This window comes from Xiphophorus couchianus, chromosome 10 (assembly GCF_001444195.1).
Source record: "Xiphophorus couchianus chromosome 10, X_couchianus-1.0, whole genome shotgun sequence".
NCBI lineage: Eukaryota > Metazoa > Chordata > Actinopteri > Cyprinodontiformes > Poeciliidae > Xiphophorus > Xiphophorus couchianus.
This window is the reverse complement of record NC_040237.1, coordinates 12,016,859-12,044,131: the sequence shown is the minus strand read 5'-3', so window position 1 is coordinate 12,044,131 and position 27,273 is coordinate 12,016,859. Positions and strand designations below refer to the sequence as shown.

Genomic DNA, 27,273 nt, shown 5'->3' with positions numbered 1-27,273 from the left:
GTTCTGGTTCTGGGGATGCACAGCAGTCCAGAACCAGAACCGGACGACCTGAGAGGTCTGGAAGGTTGATACAATAACATCAGATCTTTAATGTATTGTGGTGCTAAGCCGTTCAGTGATTTATAAACTAACAGTATTTTAAAGTCTATTCTTTGAGCTACAGGGAACCAGTGGAGGGACTTTAAAACTGGTGTTATGTGCTCTATCTTCCTGGTTTTAGTGAGAACGCGAGCAGCAGCATTCTGGATCAGCTGCAGCTGTTTGATTGATTTGTTGGACAGACCTGTGAAGACGCTGTTGCAATAATCAATACGACTGAAGATGAAGTCTTGCAATGTTTTGCACAGGTTTGAAGATGGCCACCTTTGTGATGTGGACACGTAAGTAGTGCAATTGCAGTGCACTACTATGAAGCATCTGCAAAGGAACAGGTAAAGCGCTGGAGAGGGTTTGATTTCTCATTTTTCTCGCCTTGACTTGTTGGAGTATGCAGCAAGACGCTTCCAGCTAAATGAGGGACACTGGAAGATAATGGGCACGTTTTAATGCGCATTTGCTGATGTGACGACTATAAGTAGGACAATCAGATACTCAGACGGTGACAGAGTCCAGTCTGTTCTGTTAATGAAATGTGCATCATGTTAACATATAGCAAGAAACGACTGGTAAAACTATTGTGGAAAATAATTACCTATGTAATAAGATCACTTTGCTTCGTAGTTTGGGGCATGTGCATTAGCAGAAAATATTGGAGCAGATCTCATTTGTCCTGTGACTTAAAGTGATTTCAGCAGATCACATTGCTGCTGCATATTTCTACCCAAAACATGCAGGGAATTTAAGTTTATATTTTATTACGTATTCTTCCAATTTTTGAATAAGTGCAGAAAGCGATCAATTTATTGTTTCAGTAATAACATTTATGGTACTGGTTTCTCCTTGTTACGACCCGTCTAGGGGTGGCCAGATCATAACATGAAAGGTCCCTCCTCGTCCCATCCCAAACAGCCAACACATACAAAGTTAAACATTTTACAATGATGTTTATTAAAAAATATATGTTTGATTTAAATATAACAAAAATGGAGCATATAACTTCAGAATGAGCTAGTGCCAAAACAACAAACAAAAGGAACTATCTAAATAATAATCAACTTACCTAACCGAAAATAAATAAACCAAATGACAAAAACTTACCTCCCTAACTAAAAAAACAGGAAAGAACTAAGGCAACATAAATGGCAGCTCACTCCTACAAACTCCAAACCAAGAAGTTGAACAAACAAAACAAACAGTGTGGCCGGTTGAGATGAGCAGAGGAGAGATCTTCCAGGAAGTCCACGTCAGCCGCTTTTATACTCCTCACATCCGGGAAGCCACCAATCGGACGTCCCCCGTCGTCCTCCAGGCACCAATCAAAAACAAGTACCTGCACACTCATTTACATAATAACATTTAACGACTCCAGTCGTAACACTCCTGTACAGGAGACATTTTGTCAGTGTTGTTAGCTGTGCAGTGGGTGGAAGACATAAAATCATTAAAAACAATTTATTTGGATTCAAGTTCTGTATTGAGTTTGAAACACAATCATTTGTATAGGCATGATATTTTTATTAGAAATACTTCATATATTACTTGGATTACAAAATATCAGGTTTAATGATAACATTTGTGTGGGTGTTGGCGGATAACACGGCAAAGAAGGAAATACAAACAATTCACCACCTTTATAGTAAAAACGAGGAAATCCAAGGGAGAGAGTGTCATTAAACAAAACCGTATGAAAGAATGTCAAAAAAAAGGTGGCAGGGAGAAAGAAAAGAAAGATGGTTTTATAGGATCCAAAGAATAGATGAAAAAAACGGAGAAGAAATAGAAGAGAAATTTCATGACTAGAGAAAGACCTGGACATGCAGGACTTCTTAAATTACAAAAGCATAGTCTGAAAAAAATAAGTAAAATTTCAGCTACACTCAAATTTAACTGTAAACAAATACAACTCATTACTTTTGGAAATATATATATATTTTTTGTATAATTATACCATAGTGAATCACACTTCATACCACTAGGTGGCGATAATACACACCTTCGGTTTTCTTGCCAACCGCCGGAAAAAAAAAAAAAAAGAAGCAAAAAAGCAGAAGAGCACTTTGAACGCACCGGATGTCGATGTCGGATGTGTGAGCCTTTCGAGTCTAATACAATTTTCCATTACAGCAAAAAAAGATTAGAGGCGTGAGAGGACAAAGATTACGATGGAAAGCTGCAGGTCTGGAAGACAACGTAGCTACGTTGACTCTGTGAAGGAAGAGAGAGAAGGTAAATCACTAAATCTGATCATTATGAAACATTTTTGATCATTACAATCGATGGGAGCGCGAAGTAAACAGGAAGTAGCTGTCTATTGGGCTGCTCTTGCGCCAAAAATGTGTACTGAGACCTACAACGATAGACATAAACGGCCAGATATGTTCCGTTTCAGGAAGCGGAATTAGTGAACACTTCAGGAAACTTCGGGGGTGATGCTGCGTTCCAGTTGTACTCGGAACTGGGAAAGTCTGACTTCCCAGTCGCCCTCCGAGGTGGGATTTTGCACTGAGAAACTGGGAGCGACTCCCACTACTCCCGAGTTACTATTTGTAAGGTGGATTTCTCGTTTCAACATGGCCGGGGTCCTCGCATCAACAACAGCAAGCTGTGGCGGAAACATGCGTATTTTGACGAGACACGCGTGTAGAAGTGCGTCTAAAATCAATGTTACACGTACCGCCTGCAGCTGTAAGCGGAACCAATTTAAAATAGGGTTTGTAACAGCTATTGCAAACAGACGTTTATGGGCGTCGCCATGTTGAAATTCCGACTTCTTAACAAGATTGCGGTTACTTCGTGTCTGACGTAAAAGCCAGCTCCGAGGTCCCACTTCCCAGGTAACTGGAATGCAGCATACATTTGGACATACTGTGGGTGCTTGGCTTCAAGCTGCCTTTAGCAGTGTGATGATTTTTACAGGCACAGTTTGAACATCATGTACATTTACCTATTAAAAAAAATCAGGCTACTGAAACATTAAATTGGGAGGTTCTTTGTTGGAGGGGTTAATATTAATTACTTAACCAATTAGGGGGGTTTTTTGCCAATTTTTGATAGGATCAATCCTCTATTCCTTAAATTATCTTCTAAAAACTAGCTAATGTAATTCTAAACAATTATTCAGGAAAGAGATTAGGCAGAGAAGGGGAAAAAGAGACTGAGGCAAGAGACGAGAATGAGGCGCCATTAGGATTAATGATGCAACCCACTGATAATGAAAAAGGCAAGAAAATGGAGAAATGGAATTAGCTTAAATTATCTCTGATGCTGGCTCAGCAAAGACAGATGTCATGTGAGTAATTTAACCACTTTTTTTCTTCCTTTTTCAACAAATGTGTTACAATGGAGGGAGATGCAACTGAGAAGGATGAGAACAACAAAAGATTAGCCCATGGAACCAAAAAAACGCAAGAGATGGAGCTGTGATGACAGATAGAAAAGAAGATTAAAAGGAACAGATCTGTAGTTAATCTCAATTTCTTTCTGAATAGCTTTCCATGCCTACAAATATGTTTTTCCTGTTAGCCCTGTGTTATCAGGTGGAAGAGATGAAGCAGAGGAAACCAAATGGGTAAAGAGACAAGAGAGAGCAGCTAAAATGACAACTAGGAAGGTAGAGAGAGATAAAAAGTTAGAGCTGCACAATATAAGACCTGAGGTCAAGAGCACAGATTCCAATCTGAATTTCCATCAAAATTGGAAAAACTACTTTCAAGCTATGAACACATTACTTCTAATACCCCACAATGCACAGATCTTGGAGTGACATGTAACCAATATGTTTGTGTGTTTCCTGCAGAAGAGCAGCAGCCATTGGTGATTAAAGAAGAGGTTCCTGATCTGAGCAGTTCCAGTTTGGACCAGCAGAACCTCATACCCCCTTTACTGGTTTTAAACAAACTTCAGTCTGGGAGAAAAGGTTGTTTGTCTTATGCTGTGTGTGTCTGTGTGGACACAGTAAAGTTATTCTGGTTTTAAATTACAAGTTGTTGCAAATATGAGCCAGCTCACTATGTTAAATTGTCCATCTTTCTACTCATTGGTCCAATAGTTTGTGGAGGTTCCAGGTTAGGAAATTGTCAGCATATTTTTATGCTTTTGCATGTTCTATAGGCCCACACAACAATTCTACCATAAAACATAGTTTTGTTTTTTCACAATAAACAGACTGGTTGGAAATCTAACCAAGAGGTCGATGTGTTTGCTGTAGGAAATCAGCAACTGTGGGTGGTTAAAGAAGAGGTTCCTGATCTCAGCATTTCCAGTTTGGACCAGCAGAACTTTACATGTTACCAGGTGAAGAAGGAAGAGGAGGAACAGTGGATCAGTCAGGAGGTAGAGCAGCTTACTGTGAAGAATGAAGACGAAGAGAAACCTCAATTGTCAAAGGTTCATCGCATCAAAAGTGAAGACAGCAGAGAGACAGAAGCTTCAACCAGCAGCTCAGCTGAACAGATGAAAACAGAATCTGATGGAGAGATCAGTGGAGGATCAGAACCCGACAGAGAACCGGATCCAAATACTAATTTACTGCCAAATATTGAAGACAGGCATTCGGCCTCTTTTGAGATTAAAGTCAGTGATGAAAGTAAAGATGACAATCTAACAGATTCTGGATCTGAAAATGAAGACAGTGATGAAGATTGGAGGGAACCCAGGACACGTCAGTCTGGTGTAAACAGTAAAGTGGGACGTAAAGCTGCCAAGAAAACCTTCAGCTGCACCGACCACTTTAAACAGTTTGTGAGGAAGCAGATGTTCCAGAAACATATGGCAGGTCATTCAGGAGAAAAGTCTTCCAGCTGTTCGGTTGAGAAGAAACGCTCTAGAGGGAAGAAAAAGGTTGAATCACAGATGGGACTCGAACCAGGAAGGAAATCCTTTTCTTGTGATGATTGTGGTAAAACATTTCAGAAACTAGGCGCTCTTAAATGTCATGTGAGAATCTATCGCTGTGAAAAATCAATTGTTTGTGAAGATTGTGGTAAAATCTTTCACAGTCGATGTCATTTGAAAACTCACCATAGACCCCACACAGGTGAAAGACCCTTTGTCTGTGATAAATGTGGTAAAAGGTTTAGCCGGAAGCCGGGCCTTCAAGTTCACATGACTTGTCACACAGGAGAGAAACCATTTCAGTGTGAGGTATGTGATAAGAAGTTTACCTCAAATGGATCTCTGACGGCACACATGACAATCCATAAAGGGGAAAAACCATTTAGGTGCAGCGACTGCGGCAGATGCTTCAGACTTAAGGATGTTCTAAAAAGCCACATGATAACCCACTCAAATGTAAAACCTTTTGTCTGTGGGTATTGTGGTGCCACTTTTACGCGGAAACAAAGTTTGCTCCTGCATGTTAGACTCCACACTGGGGAGAATCAGTTGTCATGTGATCAATGTGATAAAAAGTTTGTCCTTAAGAGTCGCCTTCTGAAACACATGCAGATTCATCAGAAAGAGGAGAAAGTGGTGACCGGGAAGGGAAACTTTGCTTGTGAGGAATGTGGAAGAAGGTTTGTCCAGAAGCGGTATTTAAAAAGTCACATGCTTATGCACACAGGAGAGAAACCGTTTAGTTGCGATCTGTGTTTGAAGTTGTTTACACGGGCGGAAAATCTGAGGAATCACAAACTGAGGATTCACGGTAAACAGAGATTTCATACAGAGAATTCATTTGGAAAGACTTTCTGTACAAATGCCACAGCAGTTCAAATTATTTTGCTTCCCTTTGATCAGGATTAGCTTGAACATTTTGAGTTTGACATGATGTCTTTGCTTCAACGTAAGTAGAGCAGTGTCTGGTATTAGCAAATAATGGGGAAAACGGCCTCTGCCCTGTGATAAAATGATTTTGGCAGCTCACTGTGGGTCTGGATATTTCTGCCCAAGCATATAGTGAATTTTTATTTTATTGTGTTCATTTATGTTGTGTTTTATTTCTATCTTTAACAAGTGCATAAATAATGAATTTATTGTTTCAGTAAAGTGTATGCAACACAAAATGTAAAAAAATTGCCTTATTTTTACATTTATTTTATGTCTTTTTGTCTTTTTTTTATTTTTTTGCTCTAAATAGAGGTCATGGTCAGTAAAGTGTCAGGCCGACTTGATGTAAGGACGGATGCCAGAAGAGTTTATATTTTTTGTTGATGGTAACAGTTGAGCATCTTAGGCCTCTGGGCTCATTTATTGAAAAGAAGAACTGAGGTCATACACACATGAGAAATCACAGTAACAATGATACAAATTCTGTTTCATACACAATCTTCTGTGAAAAGCTGTCAATGAATTTGTCCATAGTGGATCTTGATGTGCTGACTCAAGGCTTACAAATTAGTTATTGAATGGATTTTATGTACAATTCTTCCAAGGCTACAGTTATCTCTATTACCAGTGCATATTTTCAAACCAGATTTTCTTTACAATCAATTGTATGTGAATATGCTTGGATACGGCACTCTGAACAAACAGCTTCTTTAGCAGTGACTTTTTGTGGTTGGCCCTCCCTGTGGATGGTTTCAATGTTTGTTTTTCTGAACATCTGTTCAGTCAGCAGTCCTCCCTGTGATTGTGTAGTTCACTGACCCAGACTGAGAATCCATTTAGATGCCCAGGAAACCTTTGTGGATGGTTATCAAGTTAATTCAGTTATTAGAGTGTAACACAACAAATTTTCAATATAGAAATGTTATTCTACTTTTCAGAGGCACCGAGTTTTGTGTTTTCATGATCTGTAAGCCATAAATGTAACAGTTACAAGAAATAAAGGCTTGAAATCTAGATAATAAAAGTTTCTCTCTCTGAAATGACAGTCAAAAAATATTCTACCTCTTCAAGGTATTTCAAGTTTTTCTTAGATGCTGTGCATATACTGTATGTGTGTCTCAATTTTTAGTCCAGTCCCCCTTAACTCCTCTTATGTTCGTTTCTGAGGTACAGCAATAATGTTCCGGGGTCAGTTTGACCCGTGGAGTGTTTAATCATGCAATTTTGTCAGAAACCAAAAACATTCTCCAAAACATTTTCGTAACTGATTATTTACTCCGATACTAACCATTTCAATCAATATTTGTGCAATGACGTTTATTTATTTCTCACAAATAAAGGATTAATGATGACAATTTACTAATTTGGATAAATGTAATTTAAATTTTTTATGTCCACTAAAAAAACCTACACACAAAAAAACAATAAATATCCTTGAAATTGACTTTTTGTAGATTTTGTTTATATTACATTTTTAATTTCTTTTTCAAGGGGTGATGTTTATAATGAACTTGAGACACATATACATTGTTTTGGGTCAAATTGACCCGCTGATTAAAATCAAGACAAAAGAGTCATGCAGAGAGTATTTATGTTTCCCCCACTTCTGCTGAGTGTCCACTCAGTGTGGGTGGAGAACAGAAAATATATATATTTTTTACTTTAAAACGGGTCAATTTGACCCGCAACATTATAGGAAGGTTAAGAAAATCAGAATGTTGTAGGTTCTTAGTAAGTCCATCAGATGGCAGGAGTGAGACACAAGACAGCCTGTGCCCGTGAAGATGCCTGATCAAAATCTTTCTGTGGTTCGTAGAAATGGACGACATCTTCCTATGGATTCTTCTATGGATGTGTTGTGAATCACAACACAAAACCGGAAAACTACATGCTAATTGCTTTAACATCAAGTATATGTAATTTAGTAGAAAAATTATTAATAATTGATTAATCGTGGTTTTAGAAAGGAGAGGCTTCGTTCAACTGTAAATATCATTATTATTCCATGAATTATTCTTTTCATTTTAGTACTATTTGAGAACTTGTAACTTTATCCTATGATGTCATGATAGTGATTCATGTAAGAAGAGGCTATGAGAAACATTTTAAAAAATTTATAAAGAAAGCAAGAAGAATTTCCACTGTTTGTTGGCTTCAGTCTGCTCCTCTTCTGGCTCACTACTTTTCCAGCTTTAGAGAAGACCCGCTTTAAATGGTAGAGCATCCAGAACCACTCTAAACTCAGAATCTCACATAATTTTTCAAATACACTCAAAATCACACACAATCACTCAACCTAACTGTCTAAACTATCTCAAGTACTCTCTCGGACTTGAATCCATGCACACAACCACTCAACTTCAGGATCTGAAGTTCAGACTCTCTCTAACTAACTGTAGCTCGCTATTTCTAATTTATACAAAAACACGTCCACCTTTCCAAAAACTCACAGTTTGCGTGTATATTCAGTATCATTTTAAAATCTTGAGAATAATTGCAAGACCCGCCCCTTTTTTTTTAAAGACCCGCCCTTTGGCGGATTCCTGCGAAGCAGTGCATGACGTCAAAAGCAGCTCCATACACCAGAACGAGAGAGCCCTCGTTTAGGAAGGGACACGTCATTTTTGACACGGCGATCAAAACACTGCACGATACTTCTGCTTCATTTGGCTCGAAACTGTGTCGGAGCAGCACATCACTATTCTAACCCCACATTTCCATTACAGCCACAACATTAGGACCAAGATTACGATGGAAAGTTGCAGATCTGGAGAACAACGCAGCTTCGTTGACTCTGTGAAGGAAGAGAGTGAAGGTAAAACACTTAATTTGATCACTATGAAATAGATATGATCTTTAGAATCGATCGAAGCACGAGGCAAACAGGAAAGAGTTTATTAGGGTGATCGTGCGCCAAAGACAAGGGTGTAACTTTGTGTTGCAAGTTGGTGGAGACGAAGAGGAACGGGGGAAAGACGGGCGGGGCGCTTCCACAGTTACTGGAAGGCCTTTTGTTTTTTTAGTGCTAAAAATAAAGCTAAAACTTAAATATGAATGCCATACAGTCTTATTCAATAAATTAGGATATATGTCCTGATCAGGGTTGTGTTGTGAAAACCGGCATTCATGGGTGAGATTTTTCCAGGTAAACGCAGAAAACAGATCATAAAAGCCTGAGAGACATAAGTAATCTTGCATTTTGATTTATTAATGATTATAAAATAATTATTCTTGCATTTTGATTTATTAATGATTATAAAATAAGCATTCTTGTATTTTGATTTATTAATGATTATAAAATAAGCATTCTTGTATTCTTATTTATTAATGATTATAAAATAAGTATTCTTGTATTTTGATTTATTAATGATTATAAAATAAGCATTCTTGTATTTTGATTTATTGATGATTATACAAAGAGTTGACATAATGAAAAGCAGATCAAGAAATGAATAACATGATGAATAAATGGTGAATAGAGTGAAACTCAAATGATTATTAGAAGAGGTATGTTTGAAGAATTAAGACGGGGAAACGTGGGGAAATTACTGCGAGAGAAGCTGCAAATTTGTAGATATCTAAAAAAAAATTATGGGATGGAAGAGAAAATCTATCTAATAGTTGTGTGTCGTGAAAACTGGCATGGGGTTGTGAGATCTTTCCAGGTACACGCAGAAAACAGAGCATAAAGGCCTGAGGGAAATAAGTAATCTATGAGTTGATTTAAGTATAATTATAAATGAATATATATGTTCACATATAAACACTGAATGATTTTCTGACATATATTTGTGTATTTTAATCTGTAAGGCTGATAAAAACATGATGATTATGGTTGATAATTATGCATGAGATTTACAGCCATGAATGATAAGTAATAATGAATTATAGGGATGTGTCGATTTACATGTGTTGACTCAACGTTATGATGAATGTAGAGGATATGATATGATGATTGGATATAATGATTGTGTTAAACTGATTTAGAATGAATTAACAGAAACAGAAATGTAATGATCTAAACAGATGGAATTAAAGTGATGGATGAGGCCCTATTCTCATGCTGTGTTGTAATGGGCGAGCAGAACAGATGGCCTAAGACTCAAGGGACTTGCAAGGAAGTACAAACAGATGGCCTTGCAGAAAAGGGGAAGTTCAAATGAGGTTAGCGCTGTGAGTCATGCAAGGGCTGACGGTTGGGAAAGGTTGGGACTTTCCACCGACTCATCGAACATGCGAGAAGTCACGTACGCCATCCCCCCCATACACAACCATGGGCTGAGCAGTGACGTGCGGTCAGGGGAGGCAGGTGAGGCTCTGCCTCACCTGTAATCATGGAAAAATAATAATGATAAAATTATTTATATTGCTATTTTCACCCGGTGGTTTGTATTATACCTATTTTTCATTTAACTTAAAAAAATTCAGATTATTTTTTCTTCAAAATCGCTGAATTTCTGCATTTTCCCATTCAAATGCTCGGAAGCTCAGCTGGTGAGGCAGCAGCGAGCTGAGCCTCACCTGGGATTGATCAACCTCTCGCTAACTGCACTGGCTGCCATTCTGAGAGCATGTTCCTCCTGTCTGTACGTCGCCAATAAAATGGCTAAAAAACATTTAATGTATGAACTGATTTTCCATAATTTAGCTTATTTATATAATGTACAGTGTTTTTTGTCACCAATTATGTGTGTAACGTGTTTCATGTGCTGAGGAGCGATCAGAAACGGCAGAGAACAGATTCGAGGTGAGGCAGGCAGTTCTCTTGCCTCATGGCAGGGGGCGCTCATGATCCCAGACATTGTGACTCCACAACTGCAGAGTAAGATACTGTAAGCGAGCTAGCCATGGAGCTAGCCATACAGTAAAGTCAAGTGCAGCGATATATTTATAGTTTTCTTCTCTTACCACAGCAATTAAATAATAATCGCAAAATAATACTAAAACAATACTACTGCAACAGACTGAATGTTCTGCTTTTTGCGTGGGAAATATTTGAGTGTTTTTTATTGTGGCGTTGTTGTCAGTTGCTATGGCAACGAGTCTGCGCGTAGCTGCGCTGATACAGAGAGCGACAAAGACGTGGTTTTGAGTTGTACTTTAACGGTTTTTCCCTTCGCTGCGCAGCACAGCACGAAATGAATAATATCTGCATGTCCAAGTTTGATTGAGTGAACGGAAATAGTGTTTTTGCCCTCCAGCGTCGTCCACATGCGCGTAATTTCCTTACATATACAATAACATGCAGGGGGTCTATATTTGTAAATATGAATATGATTAAGTCAGTGCCTCACCAGCTATGAACCTCACCGCACGTCCCTCGGGCTGAGATAGTATAAAAGACAGCAGAAAGAGGAAGAGAGCGTTCTTAGTCCCCGGTGCCAAGACGACTCAACTAGAGGACGCAGAGGAAACATCAGCAGAGGACCGCACCCTGGAGCCACGGGGAAATTGAGACTTCGCGCCGCCAAGAAGGGACAAGATCCATCAGACCCCAGCCCTGGCTCCTGATTCTACCGCCGACTGCCTCAACCCAACGATCTCAAACCAACCGCAACAGACTTGGAGAAAAGACAAAGATCCTGGGAGGGATGAAGAATTGGATGTTCGAAGGACAAGGACCAATTCTGCTTTGCTTCTATTCTAAAGAGGATTTTTCCACACAAAGACAAAGATTCTGAACCAAGGAATTAAAGACTTCTGTTGCCAAGATTAACTGCCATCTGGGTATGAGTCGAACTGCTCCCCAAAAGCCTCTCTCAGTTTATTAGTGACACAGGTCAGGGAAGGAAGTTAGGATAATATGTTTGGGTTATGTTGATTTTATTATTTTGATTTAGTATGGTAATCTTTAATAATTAATCTGTATGTTACTTACCCCTGCTAAAGCTTGCTTAATGAATATATCTTTATAAAACTTTATAGAGATTGGTGGACATTGAAATTAATTGAGTCATTGATTATTTCAGTTTCTCCAAATAAAGTAAAATCAGTGAACATGATTCCAGTAATGTGGTGGCTTCGGACTTTCCTTTAGTGAGAGTAAAAATAACGACCCTGGGACTTGAATCTACGTCACTAAATCTAATCTAGCCGTTTCCAAGTTCAGGTTATTTAAGAGAGAGGGCTACCGTTAACAGAAGTGGTTATTGGGACTACGCAGCTGTGAGGGCTACTCAGTTGACTGTTCCTTAACTGTAGAGGGTCGTAACTTCTGGATCGAAGGTAGTTAGAGCTAGACGAGCCTCTCTCGCCACCAGTTTAAACAGATTGTCTCTCATAGACCTCCTGTAGGGTAAGACCCAGGTCTTAGAGATATTCCGGACCTGTTAGACAGAGAACTGGTCAGTAGTCAGCTCAGAGGAGTTGTGAGGAGTGGGCGGGGCTGACTATTGCTAGAGTAACGAACATGTGCAAAAGTGGCAGTGACATTATCAATGAATAAGTCCTTAAAGGTATGTATGCCAAGATTAAACCAAGTTGTAAAGGTTTTGTCCACAAGGGAGCATAAAAATATGATTTGCTGCAATAGGGGCATGAGGACACAAAGCCTGTAGGGCAAAATGATGATAGAATTGTATTCGGTTCTTAAGAGAAGTTCTAACTATTTTATTTTTTGTATGTGCAATGATGGAAGATTGAATTTGGTGAATATAGTAGGGTCATAAGAGACACACGTTTTACAAAATTTGTCTCCGTAACTAACCATCCATGAGGAAGGCAGGCTCCACAATTAAACCAGGCTTTAGAAACTTGTTGTGAAAACTATAACAGAAAAGGAGAAGTGAGTCACTGAGGTGTTGATCAATTTAGAAAGGCTACATGCTCTTTGGCCATGAGTTGAATTGCTCTCCAAAGCCTCGTTCAGTGGTGAGCAACTCAGAATAGGAAAAGGTAGTAGATGGAGTACATTTGATTTTAAGTTTTATTTTGAATCTGAAATCATTCATTATTAAATTTGATATGTTACTTAATGTTGTTACCTGTTACCTGCCCGAAAGCTTGCTTAATAAAGATGCATTAAAATTCTAAGATGAGTTGTGGACAATTAAATTCACCGAGTCATTTTCTGAGTAGAGTTCTTCTGATGGTTGTAAATGTTTGTGTTACGTGGTTCTAGAAAATTGGAGGTTTCAAAAGTTTCCTTAGTTGGTTACAAACAATACTCTTGGAGCTTATGTTGAGCTACTAAAAATATTCTAGTCTAGAACAAGTGCTCGTTGTTAACTAGAGAGACAGTTGCCGTCAACAGGTGCGGTTTTTGGAGTTAGGCAGCTGCAGGGCTACTCAGCTGATGCTTCACTAACTGAAAAAGGGTGTGGCACTTTTATCTGATTATCCCATCAAATCCTAACATAAAGTAAGACTCAAGGAGTTTAGGGGTTCTCCAGACCCATTAGATGGAGAGCTGGTCATTGGTCAGCCCAGTGTAGGAGGAAGGGGTGGGCCTGTCTACTGGGCAACAACACACTCTAATATTGGAAGCCCAGTAGTAGTTCCTGAAATTCCTTTGCCTTGAGGCTGCTCCATAGTTGACGCTGTACCGTAAAAGATCAAGAATTCTTTTGGCAAATGCATCCCATTGACAGATTTGCTTCCTTATAAAAACAGTTTGGCACGCTGTTCCTGTATCGGTCACGTGATTTGCTGAAAGCAATACGTGCACCGACATGGGGTTTTGTCTATGGCAGGGATGTCGAACTCCAGTCCTCAAGGGCCGGTGTCCTGCAACTTTTAGATGTGCCTCTGCTGCACCACACCTGAATAGAATAATTAGGTCATTAAGGCTCTGGAGAACTGATCTACACAAGGAGGAGGTAATTAAACAATTTCATTCCAGTGTTTTGTACTTGTGGCACATCTAAAAACCGCAGGACAGCGGCCCTCGAGGACTGGAGTTTGACACCTGTGGTCTATGGGCTTGACACATGCGCCGACGTATCAGTGTTGCCGGACCCATCACTAGAAATAAGACCATCTAACTGCTTAAAGAAGGCATTAGGGACGTGGCGTAGGGGATAGCGTGACCCATGTTTGGAGGCCCTGAGTCCTCGACGCGGCTGTCTCGGGTTCAACTCCCGGACCTGACTATATTTGCCGCATGTCTTCCCCCCTTTCCTGTCAGCCTACTTTCATATAAGGGACACTAGAGCCCACAAAAGACCCCCTGGAGGGGTAAAAAAGGAATTAGTAAGGAAGATTGGAACACATTGAAATAAATATAAAAAAACTGGAAGAGCATTATTTATGATGCAGTTAATGCGGGCTACCAAAGACAAGCCAAGCAAGGACCAATGCTCAGAAAAGTTTGCCTTAAAAAGACCTTCAATTTTATGTGTAATTTGAATTCCAAGGTATGTAAAGATATCATTAGGCCTTCTAAAGGGAAAGTGTGCAGGAGAAGGGATTTGGCTGCTAAACTGATGGGAAACTGCTCACTCTTCAACAACACTTCACTTATAATCCTCACAATAAACGGTCCTTAGTGTAAAATATAGCCAATATGTCCATGTAGACATGTTGCCATAATAAATAATTAATCACATGATAAATTAAAACTTCATAATTCATTTTATTTGTTGTTTGAGTATTTAACATGTTGTCCAGTTCCAGTTTAAAGTTTACTAATGTGGTCTTGCATTATTATGCCATTACCATTATATCACCTGAAAATGGTCTCAAACATCAATATTATGATTGATCACAATAACTACCGGGACAATTTATCGTCAAGCAAAATTTGTCATCCTGACAGGCCTATGTTCATGTGTTTCCTACAGAAGAGCAGCAGCTGGTGGTTAAAGAAGAGGTTCCTGAAATGAGCAGTTCCAGTTTGGACCAGCAGAACCTCACATGTTCCCAGGTGAAGAAGGAAGAGGAGGAACAGTGGATCAGTCATTCTGAGAAAAATGAAGTTGACGAGAAACCTCAGTTGGCAGAAGTTCATCACATCAAAAGTGAAGACAGCAGACAGACAGAAACTCCAACTAGCAGCTCAGCTGAACAGATGAAAACAGAATCTAATGGAGAGATAAGTGGAGGAACAGAACCTAACAGAGAACCGAATCCAAATCCTAATTTACTCACAAATATTGAAGAAAGACATTCAGCATCTTCTGAGACTGAAGTCAGTGATGAGAAGGAAGAGAAAAATCTATCAGGTTCTGGATCTGAAAATGAAGACAATGATGAGAGTGAAGATGACAATATATCAGGTTCTGGATCTGAAAATGAAGACAGTGATGAGAGTGAAGATGACAATATATCAGATTCTGGATCTGAAAATGAAGACAGTGATGAGAGTGAAGATGACAATATATCAGGTTCTGGATCTGAAAATGAAGACAGTGATGAGAGTGAAGATGACAATATATCAGATTCTGGATCTGAAAATGAAGATTGGAGGGAACCCAGAACACGTCAGTCTGGTGTAAACAGCAAAGTGGGACGTAAAGCTGCCAAGAAGGCCTTCAGCTGCCCTGACTGTGATAAACAGTTTGTGAGGAAGCAGATGTTCCAGAAACATATGGCAGGTCATTCAGGAGAAAAGTCTTCCAGCTGTTCAGTTGAGAAGAATCACTCTAGAGGGAAGCAAAACAGTGATGCACAGATGGGAAGGAAATCCTTTTCTTGTGACGATTGTGGTAAAATCTTTCAGAAACTAACTGCTCTTAAATCTCATATGAAAATCCATCGTAGTAAAAAATTAGTTGTTTGTAAAGAGTGTGGTAAAAGCTTTCGCTCTCAGTTTCAACTTAAAAATCACCTGACACTCCACACAGGAGAAAGACCTTTTGCCTGTGATAAATGTGGCAAAAGGTTTAGCTATAAGCTTCTCCTTCAAAGTCACATGGTTTGCCACAGTAAAGAAAAACCATTTGCCTGTGATAAATGTGATCTAAAGTTTAGCCGGAAGATACACCTTAAAATTCACATGACCATCCATAAGGGAGAAAAACCATTTGCATGTATTGACTGTGGCAGATGCTTCAGACTTAAGAGTGATCTAAAAGGCCACATGACAACCCACTTAGATGTAAAACCATTCATTTGTGGGTATTGTGGTGTCAGATTTACTCGTAAAGCAAGTCTGTGCCTGCATGTTAGACACCACACTGGGGAGAATCTGCTGCCATGTGATAAATGTGATAAAAAGTTTGCTCGAAAGTTTCACCTTCTGAGACATATGCAATTTCATGCAAAAGAGAAGAATGTGGTGTCTGGAAAGGGGAACTTTGCTTGTGAAGAATGTGGAAGACGGTTTGTCCGGAAGCGTCATGTTGAAAGACATATGGTTATTCACACCGGAAAGAAACGATTTAGATGCAATATTTGTTTGAAGACGTTTACTAGATCTGAGAATCTGAAGAAACACAAACTGAAAATTCACAATGATTAGAGATTTCAGTTCGTTTGAAAAGATGTTCTGTGAAAATACCACAGCAGCTTACATTTTGTTTCCTTTTACTAACAACTATGCAATATATAAATATATATACAGTACAGACCAAAGGTTTGGACACACCTTTTAATTCAATGAGTTTCCTTTATTTTCATGACTATTGACATTGTAGATTCACACTGAAGGCATCAAAACTATGAATAACACATGGAAATATGCACTAAACAAAAAAGTGTAAAACAACTGAAAATACCCCTTATATTCTAGTTTCTTCAAAGTAGCAACCTTTTGCTGTGATTACTGCTTTGCACACACTCTGCATTTTCTTGATGAGCTTCAAGAGGTAGTCACCTGAAATGGTTTTCACTTCATAGGTGTGCCCTGTCAGGTTAATAAGTGGGATTTCCTGCCTTATAAATAGTCATGAAAACAAAGAAAACCCTATTGAATTAGGAGGTGTGTCCAAACTTTTGATCTGGACTGTATATATAGCTTATAAAAGTTACATATTGTACCACTGTTGCCTTGCAGCAAGAAGGTCCTGGGTTGGATTCCCTCCCGGGGTCTTTCTGCACGGAGTTTGCATGTTATCCCTGTGCATGGTGGGTTCTCTCCGGATACTCCGGCTTCCTCCCACAGTCCAAAAGCATGACTGTCAGGTTAATTGGTCTCTCTAAATTCTCCCTAGGTGTGAGTGTGTGTGTGCATGGTTGTTGGTCCTGTCTGTCTCTGTATTGCCCTGTGACAGACTGGCGACCTGTCCAGGCAACCTGAACCCTGCCTCTCGCCCAGAGCATTTGATACGGGTTACTATTTGGTTAAAGAAGTGCAACACAATTCTCTGTAACCTTCTTATTATGTGACTGTACAATATATTTTAATTGGCGACTAACACTGAATTTGAGGTTTTCCTGAGCTGTATGCCATAATCATCACAAATACAAAAAAAGAAGGTGTGGTGTTTTTTATCTTTATGTAATATGCGAATGTCTGTAATATTTGAGTTTCCTTCCTGAAATAAATGACTAATATATTTAACTTCAAGATATTCTATTTTTTATTCAATATACGGTATAGCGAATAAAAGAAGAAAAACCATTTGCATGCAGCGACTGAGGCAGATGTTTCAGACTTAAGGATGTTCTAAAAAGCCACATGATAACCCACTCAAATCTAAAACCGTTTGTCTGTGGGGATTGCGGCTCTAGTTTTACTTGGAAACAAAGTTTGCTCCTGCATGTTAAAATCCATATTGGGGAGAATCAGTTGTCATGTGATAAAAAGTTTGTCCTTAAGAGTTGTCTTTTAAAACATATGCAGATTCATCAGAAAGAGGAGAAAGTGGTGACCGGGAAGGGAAACTTTGCTTGTGAGGAATGTGGAAGAAGGTTTGTCCAGAAGCGGTATTTAAAAAGTCACATGCTCATGCACACAGGAGAGAAACCGTTTAGTTGCGATCTGTGTTTGAAGTTGTTTACAAGGGCGGAAAATCTGAGGAATCACAAACTGAGGATTCACGGTAGACAGAGATTTCATACAGAGAATTCATTTGGAAAGACTTTCTGTACAAATGCCACAGCAGTACAAATTATTTTGCTTCCCTTTGATCAGGATTAGCTTGAACATTTTGAGTTTGACATGATGTCTTTGCTTCATCGTAAGTAGAGCAGTGTCTGGTATTAGCAAATAATGGGGAAAATGGCCTCTGCCCTGTGATAAAATTATTTCAGCAACTCACTGAAGGTGAGTCATGATGTGGATTTTAAGTTTATTTTCTTTATTTATATTATGTACTACTACTATTTTTAACAAGTACAGAAATAATGAATTAATTCTTTCAGTAAGGTGTATGAAGCACAAAATATTTTAAAAAATGTAAATGAACTGCCTTATTTTTTACATTTATTTTATGTCAAACTTCTTTTGACATATAAAAAAGTGTCAAGACCTCTATTTCTTGTACTAAATAGAGGCCATGGTCAGTAAAGCGTCTGGCTGCCATGATATGATAGTGGATACCAGAGGAGTTGATATTTTCACTGATAGTAACAGTAGAGCATCTTAGGCCTCTAGGCTCATTTATTGAAAAAAAGAACTGAGGTCATACACATGAGAAATCACAGCTTCGTTAGCAGTCTCTTTTTGTGGTTTACCCTTCTTATGGATGGTTTCAGTGTTTGCTTTTCTGAACATCTGTTCAGTCAGAAGTCTTGATTGTGTAGTTCACTGAATCTAGGAATCTAGATAATAAAAGTTTCACTTTTTGAAAAGACAGGAAAAAAATTCAACTTTGTCAAGGTATTTTTTTATTTTATTTTTTAGATTTAGCTGTACATATGTATATCTCCGTTTTCAGTCCAGTCCCGTTTAATATCAGAATGTTGTAGGATCCTATTATGTCCATCAGATGGCAGCAGTGAGACACAAGGCAGCGTGTGGCTGTGAAGATGCCTGATCAAAATCCTTCTGTGGTCCATAATGTGGATCACAACACAAAACCGGAAAACTACATACTAATTGCTCTAACATCAAGTATATCCAAATTTATGGAAAGATTATTAGTAATAGATTAATCATAGATTTTGAAAGGAGATAAATACTAATGATCTAACATTAATGTATTTAGAGCACGTGTGTGTTTACAAGCACATTTGAGTAAAATGAAATGAAAGTGCAGATAAGACACAAAGAAGGAAAGTCAAAATACCATCTGCAGCTTCAGAGTAAAAACAAGTAAATCAGAGGGAAATCGTGTCATTAAACAAAATCCAATAAAATAATTGGAAATAAGGTGGGATGAAAACAAAAAGATTTTATAAAATCCAAAAGGCAGTATAGGTGAAATGAGAACTGTGAGAAGAAATACAAAGGATAAAAGGTTAATAAGATTAAGACTTGAATATACAGGATTTAATACTATATTTTTAAAATATAAAAGCATAACACAGGGAATGAAATATATGTGGAATGGAAGAAACCATAGAACATGTTATATTAGACTGTCATAAAGATTTATAAAGACACAGTTTGAAAAAATAAAACGTTTAGTGTAATAGTAATACAAAAGAAGAACTTGTCTTTTTCATAATTTGCTTGTTAAAGAAACCAACATCGACTATTGGAATTTGATTACATATAACTTTTTGTTTTTATGTGTACATTTTACCATGAAGAACCACACTCCACACCAGTAGGTGGCGGTAAGGTCTAATTTAAGTATTCTTGCCATCCACATGAAGAACAATTTGAATCTACCGGATTGTAAGCTTTTCGACTCACGGTGTGTTCTCCAGTAAAGCCAGAACATTAGCATGAAGATTACGATGGAAAGTTGCTCATCTGGAGAACAACGCAGCATCGTTGACTCCGTGAAGGAAGAGAGTGAAGGTAAATCACTTCATTTGATGATCATGAAATGATTGTGATCATTAGAATCGATCGAAGCACGAGGTAAAGAGGAACAAGTTTATTAGGGTAATCCTGCGCCAAAGATGTATATTGAGAGCTAAAACTATAGATACAAACACTCAGACATCGCCAAAAGTCTTAAACCTTGCCTAAAAATGAACAGGAGATGGTAAAACCACAGAAAGAGGTCTTGTGTGAAATTCTGTTCCCCTGTGATAATCTGCTGACCCTGTGTCGGGAGCGCGCACTGCAACCAGAGAGGCGGGTGGTGTTACGCCGAGAAACGCATGCCCTGCCTGCAGAGTGACCACTTCAGCCTGACAAATAAAAGTCAGTCACCAACCTCTGTTTTCCAACACATTGTGTGTGTTTAGAATTTTTAATTGCCCATATAAGAGGATGGAAGCTGGCTGATATTAGGACAAGAAAAATTAGACTTCCTGAAAACATAAGATTATAGGCTGGAAAATCCCTTTCTATTGTAACAGTTTACTGGATGAAAGATATTTCTACTTCCTTTTTTTTCATTATTAATATCGTTTATTGGTCTAAAATAATAAGTCCTAGCATTTGCGATAAATGTCTTAAATATTACTCTATTATTCTGAGATGTTTGAACATAGTTTCTCTCTTCTACAAGAATTAAATTAAAGGCTTGCAGAAACATCGAAGAGGAACACAGTATTTCACCCTGAAGCTCACACCTTGTAACGTTTGTTTACTCCATCATCTTCAGACATAGGTGGATCAATCATACTATCACACACAACCATCACTCACAATTTGTAAACATTTGCTACTTATTTGCCAAAGTTACCCAGAGAGAACCAACTATTTCAGCACTCTCAAATAATCTGCTCCTTCTCCATAACATGGGAGCTAATTATTTTTTTTTTTTTTTACCAACTTCTTAGTTGTGTTTATTCCTCTCTTCATGAACAACAAATCATGTGGATCTGGGAAGCAGAGTCACAATAGACACTCTTTGGTGTAAAATTTAGCCAAGATGTCCATGTAGGCCTGTTGCAATAAATAATCACATGATAAATTAAAACTTCATAATCCATTTTATTTGTTGTTTGAGTATTTTACATGTCATCCAGTTCCAGTGTTAAATATTCAAGAGAATCTAAAGTTTATTAATGTGGTCTTGTGTTATTATGCAATTACCATTATGTCACCTGAAAAGGATCTCAAACAACATTATCATTTATCACAATAACCTCTGGGACAAATTAATAACAAAAATTTGTTATTGTGACAGTTCATGTGTTTCCTACAGAAGAGCAGCAGATGCTGGTGGTGGTTAAAGAAGAGGTTCCTGATGTGAGCGATTCCAGTTTGGACCAGCAGAACTTTACATGTTCCCAGGTGAAGAAAGAAGAAGAGGAACAGTGGATCAGTCAGGAGGAAGAGCAGCTTACTGTGAAGAATGAAGACGAAGAGAAACCTCAATTGGCAGATTGTCTCTTCAAAAGTGAAGACAGCAGAGAGACAGAAGCTTCAACCAGCAGCTCAGCTGAACAGATGAAAACAGAATCTGATGGAGAGATCGGTGGAGGAACAGAACCCGACAGAGAGCCGGATCCAAATACTAATTTACAGCCAAATATTGAAGACAGGCAGTCAGCCTCTTCTGAGACTGAAGTCAGTGAAGAGAGTGAAGGTAAAAATATATCAGGTTCTGGATCTGAAAATGAAGACAGTGATGAAGATTGGAGGGAAACCAGAACATGTCAGTCTGGTGTCAAGAGCAAAGTGGGATGTAAAGCTGCCAAGAAGGCCTTCAGCTGCCCTGACTGTGGTAAACAGTTTGTGAGGAAGCAGATGTTCCAGAAACATATGGCAGGTCATTCAGGAGAAAAGTCCTCCAGCTGTTCGGTTGAGAAGAATCACTCTAGAGGGAAGCGGAATGGGGATTCACAGACGAGACTCGAACCAGGAAGGAAATCCTTTTCTTGTGACGATTGTGGTAAAATATTTCAGAGGCAAGCTGCTGTTAAATCTCACATGAGAATCCATCATGGTAAAAAATTAGTTGTTTGTAAAGACTGTGGTAAAAGCTTTTGCTCTCAGGATGAATTAAAAAATCACTGGAGACTCCACACTGGAGAAAAACCTTTTGCCTGTGATAAATGTGGCAAAAGGTTTAGCCATAAGCATATCCTTAAAAGTCACATGGTATGCCACAGTGAAGAAAAACCATTTGCCTGTGATAAATGTGGCAAAACATTTAGACAGAAGTTTGCTCTTCAAAGTCACATGGTATGCCACAGTGAAGAAAAACCATTTGCCTGTGATCAGTGTGATAAAAGGTTTAGCCGGAAGACATCCCTTAAAATTCACATGACCATCCATAAGGGAGAAAAACCATTTGCATGCAGCGACTGCGGCAAATGCTACAGAGTTGCAGGTGAACTAAAAAGCCACATAGTAACCCACTTGGATCTAAAACCATTCATTTGTGGGTATTGTGGTGGCAGATTTACTCGCAAAGCAAGTCTGCGCCTGCATGTTAGACACCACACTGGGGAGAATCTGCTGCCATGTGATAAATGTGATAAAAAGTTTGCTCGAAAGTCTGACCTTCTGAAACATATGCAATTTCATGCAAAAGTGGAGAATGTGTGGTCTGGAAAAGGTTGCTTTGCTTGTGAAGAATGTGGAAGAATGTTTGTCCAGAAGCGTCATGTTGAAAGACATATGGTTATTCACATGGGAAAGGATCGATTTAGATGCAATATTTGTTTGAAGACGTTTACTAGAGCTGAGAATCTGAAGAATCACAAACGGAGAAAACACAGTGAATAGAGATTTCAGTTCATTTGGGAAGATTTTCTACTACAATGCCACCGCAGCTTACATTTTCAGGTTTCCCCCAGTGTACTATAGGCCTGGCGGCCCGCCATGCTTTACTAGCTCCACTGGGGGGGGTATAGCGGCCCTCTTGCTGCTAAAAATAGGAGCACCTCTAACAGCTTCTGTGTTGATTTACTGAAATCTGGGAGAGGGGGAGTAGTTTAATTGGCCAACCTAAAAAGCATCAAGTTATCATCGCAGTTTACTAATTTGGATTTGTGAACAAACAGAGCACAAACTCAAAGATTAAGTTCACAGCATTAGATTGTTGCTATGGTAACAAAACAATTTAACTATGAATATTGTTCTTTGAACTTTTACAAAGTAAACTTGCCAACTCCTTAAAATCTTACATATAAGTGTTAAACAATTTAAAATCTTTTAATTTATATATACTGAAACCATTAACAAATGTTGCATTTATATATCTCTGGTCTGTGTTAAGATATTAGCATGTATGGGGCCCCTGAAGCGCTGGGGAACCTTATGGAGCTGCTGACTTAATTTGGATTAAACAGAAGTGCAAATAATTGACATTCATTTTAATTGTATTTTTGATTTGTTGTTTTTAAGACTAGTTGTGGGTTTGAACAGCGTTTCACTGGCAATGTTTTCCAGTAACATATAATTACCCAGAAATACTTTTACATTTCCTGTCTACTTAACATCTTTTAATACAAAAACATGATGGACCACCGGTGGACTGACCCGACCACCAGGCTTAGCAAGTTTTCTGGGGGAAACCCTGATTTTGTTTCCTTTTAATTAGGATTAATGTTAATATTTTGGTTTTGACTGCCCCCTTCCTGATTTGCTTTTATGTCACACTTCAGTGTTTTCTAATTCTAAAGCTTTGGGACCTCGATCAAACCACAGGGATTGCTTTTATCCACAAATTGTGAAAACATGGGACAGTGGGGAACCTTCCCAGGACGACTGACGAAAATTACCCCGAGTGCAACAACAACTCATCCAAGAGGTCACAAAAGACCCCATAATAACATCTAAAGACCTGCAGGCTTCACTTGACTCAGTTAAAGTCACAGGTCATGCCTCCAGCAACAGAAAGAGACTGGCAGAAATTACCATCCATCCATCCATTTTCTAACACTTGTCCCTAGTGGGGTTGGGAAGGCTGCTGGTGTCCATCTCCAGCTAACGTTCCGGGCGAGAGGCGGGGTCACCCTGAACAGGTCGCCAGTCTGTCGCAGGCAGAAATTACCATACCAAATTGAAAGCCACTGCTGAACAAAAAAGAACATTAAGACTTGTCTTAGTTTTTCCAGAGCACATCATTATTATCCTCCAGAAAACAATGACGGCATCGGGTGCTGGTTACTGTTTGGTTAAAGAGGTCCAACACAATTCTCTGTAACCTTCTTATTTCTTGAGTGTACAATATATTTCCATTTACGACTGACACTGAATTTGAGGTTTTCCTGATCTGTAAGAAGTAATTATCACAAATACAAAAATAAAGGGGTGATATATTTCATTTTGTGTGGAAAGTTATTTATGAAATAACTGATTAATATATTTAACTTCAACATATATTATTTTTATTCGATACCTATTAACATGTATCCCTCCATTTTCAGTTTGATTTATTTCTTTTTTGAACATTTGAATGTTGTAGGAGCCAACTGGCTCCAGCAGATGGCAGCAGTGAGACAGATGGCTGCGTGTGTGGCTGTACAGATGCCTGACCAAAATCCATCCGAGGTCCATAACAATTTGAATCTGCCGGATTTCGTATGTGTGAGCTTTTCGATTTACAGTGTAACCTTATTTTCCTTTAAAGCCAGAACATTAGGGGCGCAAGAGGACCACGGTTACGATGGAAAGCTGCAGATTTGGAGAACAATCCAGCTTTGTTGATTCTGCGAAGGAAGAAAGTAAAGGTAAAACACTTAATCTGATCATTTTTGAAATAGTTATCATGAGAACCTGTGGAAAAATGAAGAAAAAGGGAAAGAGCTGTAGACAGCTGAGTTCCTACTGTAGACATAAACGCATAGATGTCAACTGGGGCAGAACAGGTCTCGTTGCCCTGTGTGAGGTGCGCGCACTGCAGCCAGAGAGGCAGGTATCGAGCAGTCTTCGCTCCACCTCTGATCGATTTGTCTGTGTAGTCACGTCAAGGCTTACTTTAATTTTAATCTACTGCTCCTGGTCAAATAAAAAAGAAGCTGATCCTGTGCGGATTTTTTTTTCTTACACAGTTTTGTGTTTTTTAATTCGCAGAGAAAATCCATGTTTTTTTAAACTTAATGTGCCATGCTCACTAATAGGTTGACAGATATCAGCCAGCCACCATGCACTGTTTTCCCACTTGTGCTTATTTAGGAGTTTTAATTGCTACCATAAAATGATGGAAGCTCACTGGACGCAAAGAATTAGGCCTCCTGAAAAGATCACAGTGTAAGCTTGTTATTCCATTAGACTGCATAGTATATATACATATAGTATATGTCAGTAAAAACTGACATATAAAACTGCAGTATGGACTTTACATATATATTCTTTTACATATTTGTTGAAACTGTCAATAGGTTGTGACAATATATAGGGCCAATCCAAGCCTCTGTGGGGCTGGTTTTGGAGCCCTCTGTTTCTGCTAGCAGTGTGGATTGCTGCTATCAACAGTCAGATCATTAGATCGTTCACACATTTATTGCATCTCTGACAGTGCTGTTTTCATTATATCCTTCATGCATGTATAATACAGAATGCATTTATTTCACATGTTTCCTGCAGGAAATCAGCAACTGTGGGTGGTTAAAGAAGAGGTTCCTGATCTCAGCATTTCCAGTTTGGACCAGCAGAACCTCACATGTTCTCAAGTGAAGAATGAGGAAGAGGAACAGTGGATCAGTCAGGAGGTAGAGCAGGTTACTGTGAAGAAAGAAGAAGAGGAACCTCAGTTGCCAGAAGTTCATCACATCAAAAGTGAAGACAGCAGACAGACAGAAACTCCAACTAGCAGCTCAGCTGAACAGATGAAAACAGAATCTGATGGAGAGATCAGTGGAGGAACAGAACCCGACAGAGAACCGGATCCAAATACTAATTTACAGCCAAACATTGAAGAAAAGTATTCAGCTTCTTCTGAGACTGAAGTCAGTGATGAGGGTGAAGATGACAATGTATCAGGTTCTGGATCTGAAAATGAAGACAGTGATGAAGATTGGAGGGAACCCAGAACATGTCAGTCTGGTGTAAACAGCAAAGTGGGATGTAAAGCTGCCAAGAAGGCCTTCAGCTGCCCTGACTGTGGTAAAGAGTTTGTGAGGGAGCAGATGTTCCAGAAACATATGGCAGGTCATTCAGGAGAAAAGTCTTCCACCTGTTCGGTTGAGAAGAAACATTCTAAAAGGAAGCGGAATGGGGATTCACAGACAAGACTCAAACCAGGAAGGAAATCCTTTTCATGTGACAATTGTGGTAAAACCTTTAAAAAACTAGCTGCTCTTAAATGTCATATCAGAACCCATTGTGGTGCAAAATCAGTTGTTTGCAAAGATTGTGGTAAAATCTTTCACTCCCGGGATAATTCTAAATCTCACCGGAGACTGCACACTGGAGAAAAACCCTTTGCCTGTGATAAATGTGGCAAAAAATTTTGCCATAAGTATACCCTTAAAAATCACATGACGTGCCACACAGGAGGGAAACCATTTCAGTGTGAATTGTGTGATAAAAAGTTAGTCTCAAATGGAGGTCTGAAGACCCACATGACCATCCATAAAGGAGTAAAACCATTTGCGTGCAGCGACTGTGGCAGATGCTTCAGACTTAAGAGTGATCTAAAAGGCCACATGACAACCCACTTAGACGTAAAATCGTTCGGCTGTGGTTATTGTGGCGCTAGTTTTTCTCACAAAAGAAGCCTTCTCCAGCATGTTAGACTCCACACTGGGAAGGATCTATTGTCATGTGATAAATGTGATAAAAAGTTTGTCGGGAAGTATTACCTTCTACGACATATGCGAGTTCATCTGAAACAGGAAAAACCGGTGACTGGAAGGGGGAACTTTTCTTGTGAGGAATGTGGGAAGAGGTTTCTCCAGGAGGCACATGTAAAAAGCCACGTGGTGATTCATACAGGAGAGAAACCATTTAGCTGTGCTTATTGTGGCGCCAAATTTACTCACAAAAGAAGTATGCTGCGGCATGTTAGATTCCACACTGGGGAGAATCTTCTGTCATGTGATAAATGTGATAAAAAGTTTGCCCGGAACTATTATCTTCTAAGACATATGCGGGTTCATGCGAAAGAGGAGAAAGTGGTGACTGGAAAGGGGAACTTTGCTTGTAAAGAATGGTGAAGAAGGCGGTATCCAAAAAAATTCCAAGGTTATTCACACGGGAGAGAAAACATTTATCTGTGACCTTTGTCTGAAGAAGTTTGCACGAGTGGAAGGCTGGAGGATGAACAAAATTATTTCAGAGGCTCACGGCAGGGGTCCATATTTCTGCCCAAAACAGACAGTAGTAGACTTTAAGTTTAATTTGGTGTTTTGTGTATTCTTGCTATTTTTTAATAAATGCAGAAAGTGATCAATTTATTGTTTCTATAAAGTGTCAGAAGGACAAAATGTGACAAAAATGTGTATTAGAATTAAATAAACTCCCCAATTTTTAACATTTATTTTATGTCAAACGTATTTTGTCTTGTTTATTTTTCTTGCGCTAAATGGAGGCCATTTTCCATAAAGCTTAATTGTTTCTATGCTTGG

General features: G+C 38.9%; 4 protein-coding genes across 5 annotated transcripts; all 4 read left to right on the top strand.

Moving 5' to 3' along the window:
• Positions 1–2,062: 2,062 nt before the first annotated feature.
• On the top strand, positions 2,063–7,224 carry LOC114152184 (gastrula zinc finger protein XlCGF57.1-like). The gene is made up of 3 exons (XM_028029978.1): positions 2,063–2,325; positions 3,896–4,015; positions 4,307–7,224. The coding sequence occupies exons 1-3, from the start codon at positions 2,262–2,264 to the stop codon at positions 5,839–5,841; spliced, it is 1,719 nt and encodes a 572-aa protein (XP_027885779.1). The 5' UTR covers positions 2,063–2,261; the 3' UTR covers positions 5,842–7,224.
• Positions 7,225–8,433: 1,209 nt separating this feature from the next.
• LOC114152185 (gastrula zinc finger protein XlCGF57.1-like) lies at positions 8,434–16,357 on the top strand. 2 transcript variants are annotated; one of them, XM_028029980.1, is made up of 3 exons: positions 8,434–8,680; positions 14,646–15,203; positions 15,258–16,357. In XM_028029980.1, exons 1-3 carry the CDS (start codon positions 8,617–8,619, stop codon positions 16,262–16,264), a joined length of 1,629 nt encoding a protein of 542 aa, XP_027885781.1. In that variant the 5' UTR covers positions 8,434–8,616; the 3' UTR covers positions 16,265–16,357. The 2 variants fall into 2 exon arrangements, with proteins under 2 accessions (XP_027885781.1, XP_027885780.1); XM_028029979.1 differs by having other exon boundaries at positions 14,646–16,357.
• Positions 16,358–16,922: 565 nt separating this feature from the next.
• On the top strand, positions 16,923–22,864 carry LOC114152189 (gastrula zinc finger protein XlCGF46.1-like). Its single transcript, XM_028029987.1, has 2 exons — positions 16,923–19,654; positions 20,958–22,864. The coding sequence occupies exons 1-2, from the start codon at positions 19,579–19,581 to the stop codon at positions 22,484–22,486; spliced, it is 1,605 nt and encodes a 534-aa protein (XP_027885788.1). The 5' UTR covers positions 16,923–19,578; the 3' UTR covers positions 22,487–22,864.
• Positions 22,865–24,118: 1,254 nt separating this feature from the next.
• LOC114152188 (gastrula zinc finger protein XlCGF57.1-like) lies at positions 24,119–27,190 on the top strand. The gene is made up of 3 exons (XM_028029986.1): positions 24,119–24,256; positions 24,336–24,435; positions 25,292–27,190. The coding sequence occupies exons 2-3, from the start codon at positions 24,372–24,374 to the stop codon at positions 26,860–26,862; spliced, it is 1,635 nt and encodes a 544-aa protein (XP_027885787.1). The 5' UTR covers positions 24,119–24,256; positions 24,336–24,371; the 3' UTR covers positions 26,863–27,190.
• The last annotated feature ends 83 nt before the right edge of the window (positions 27,191–27,273 follow it).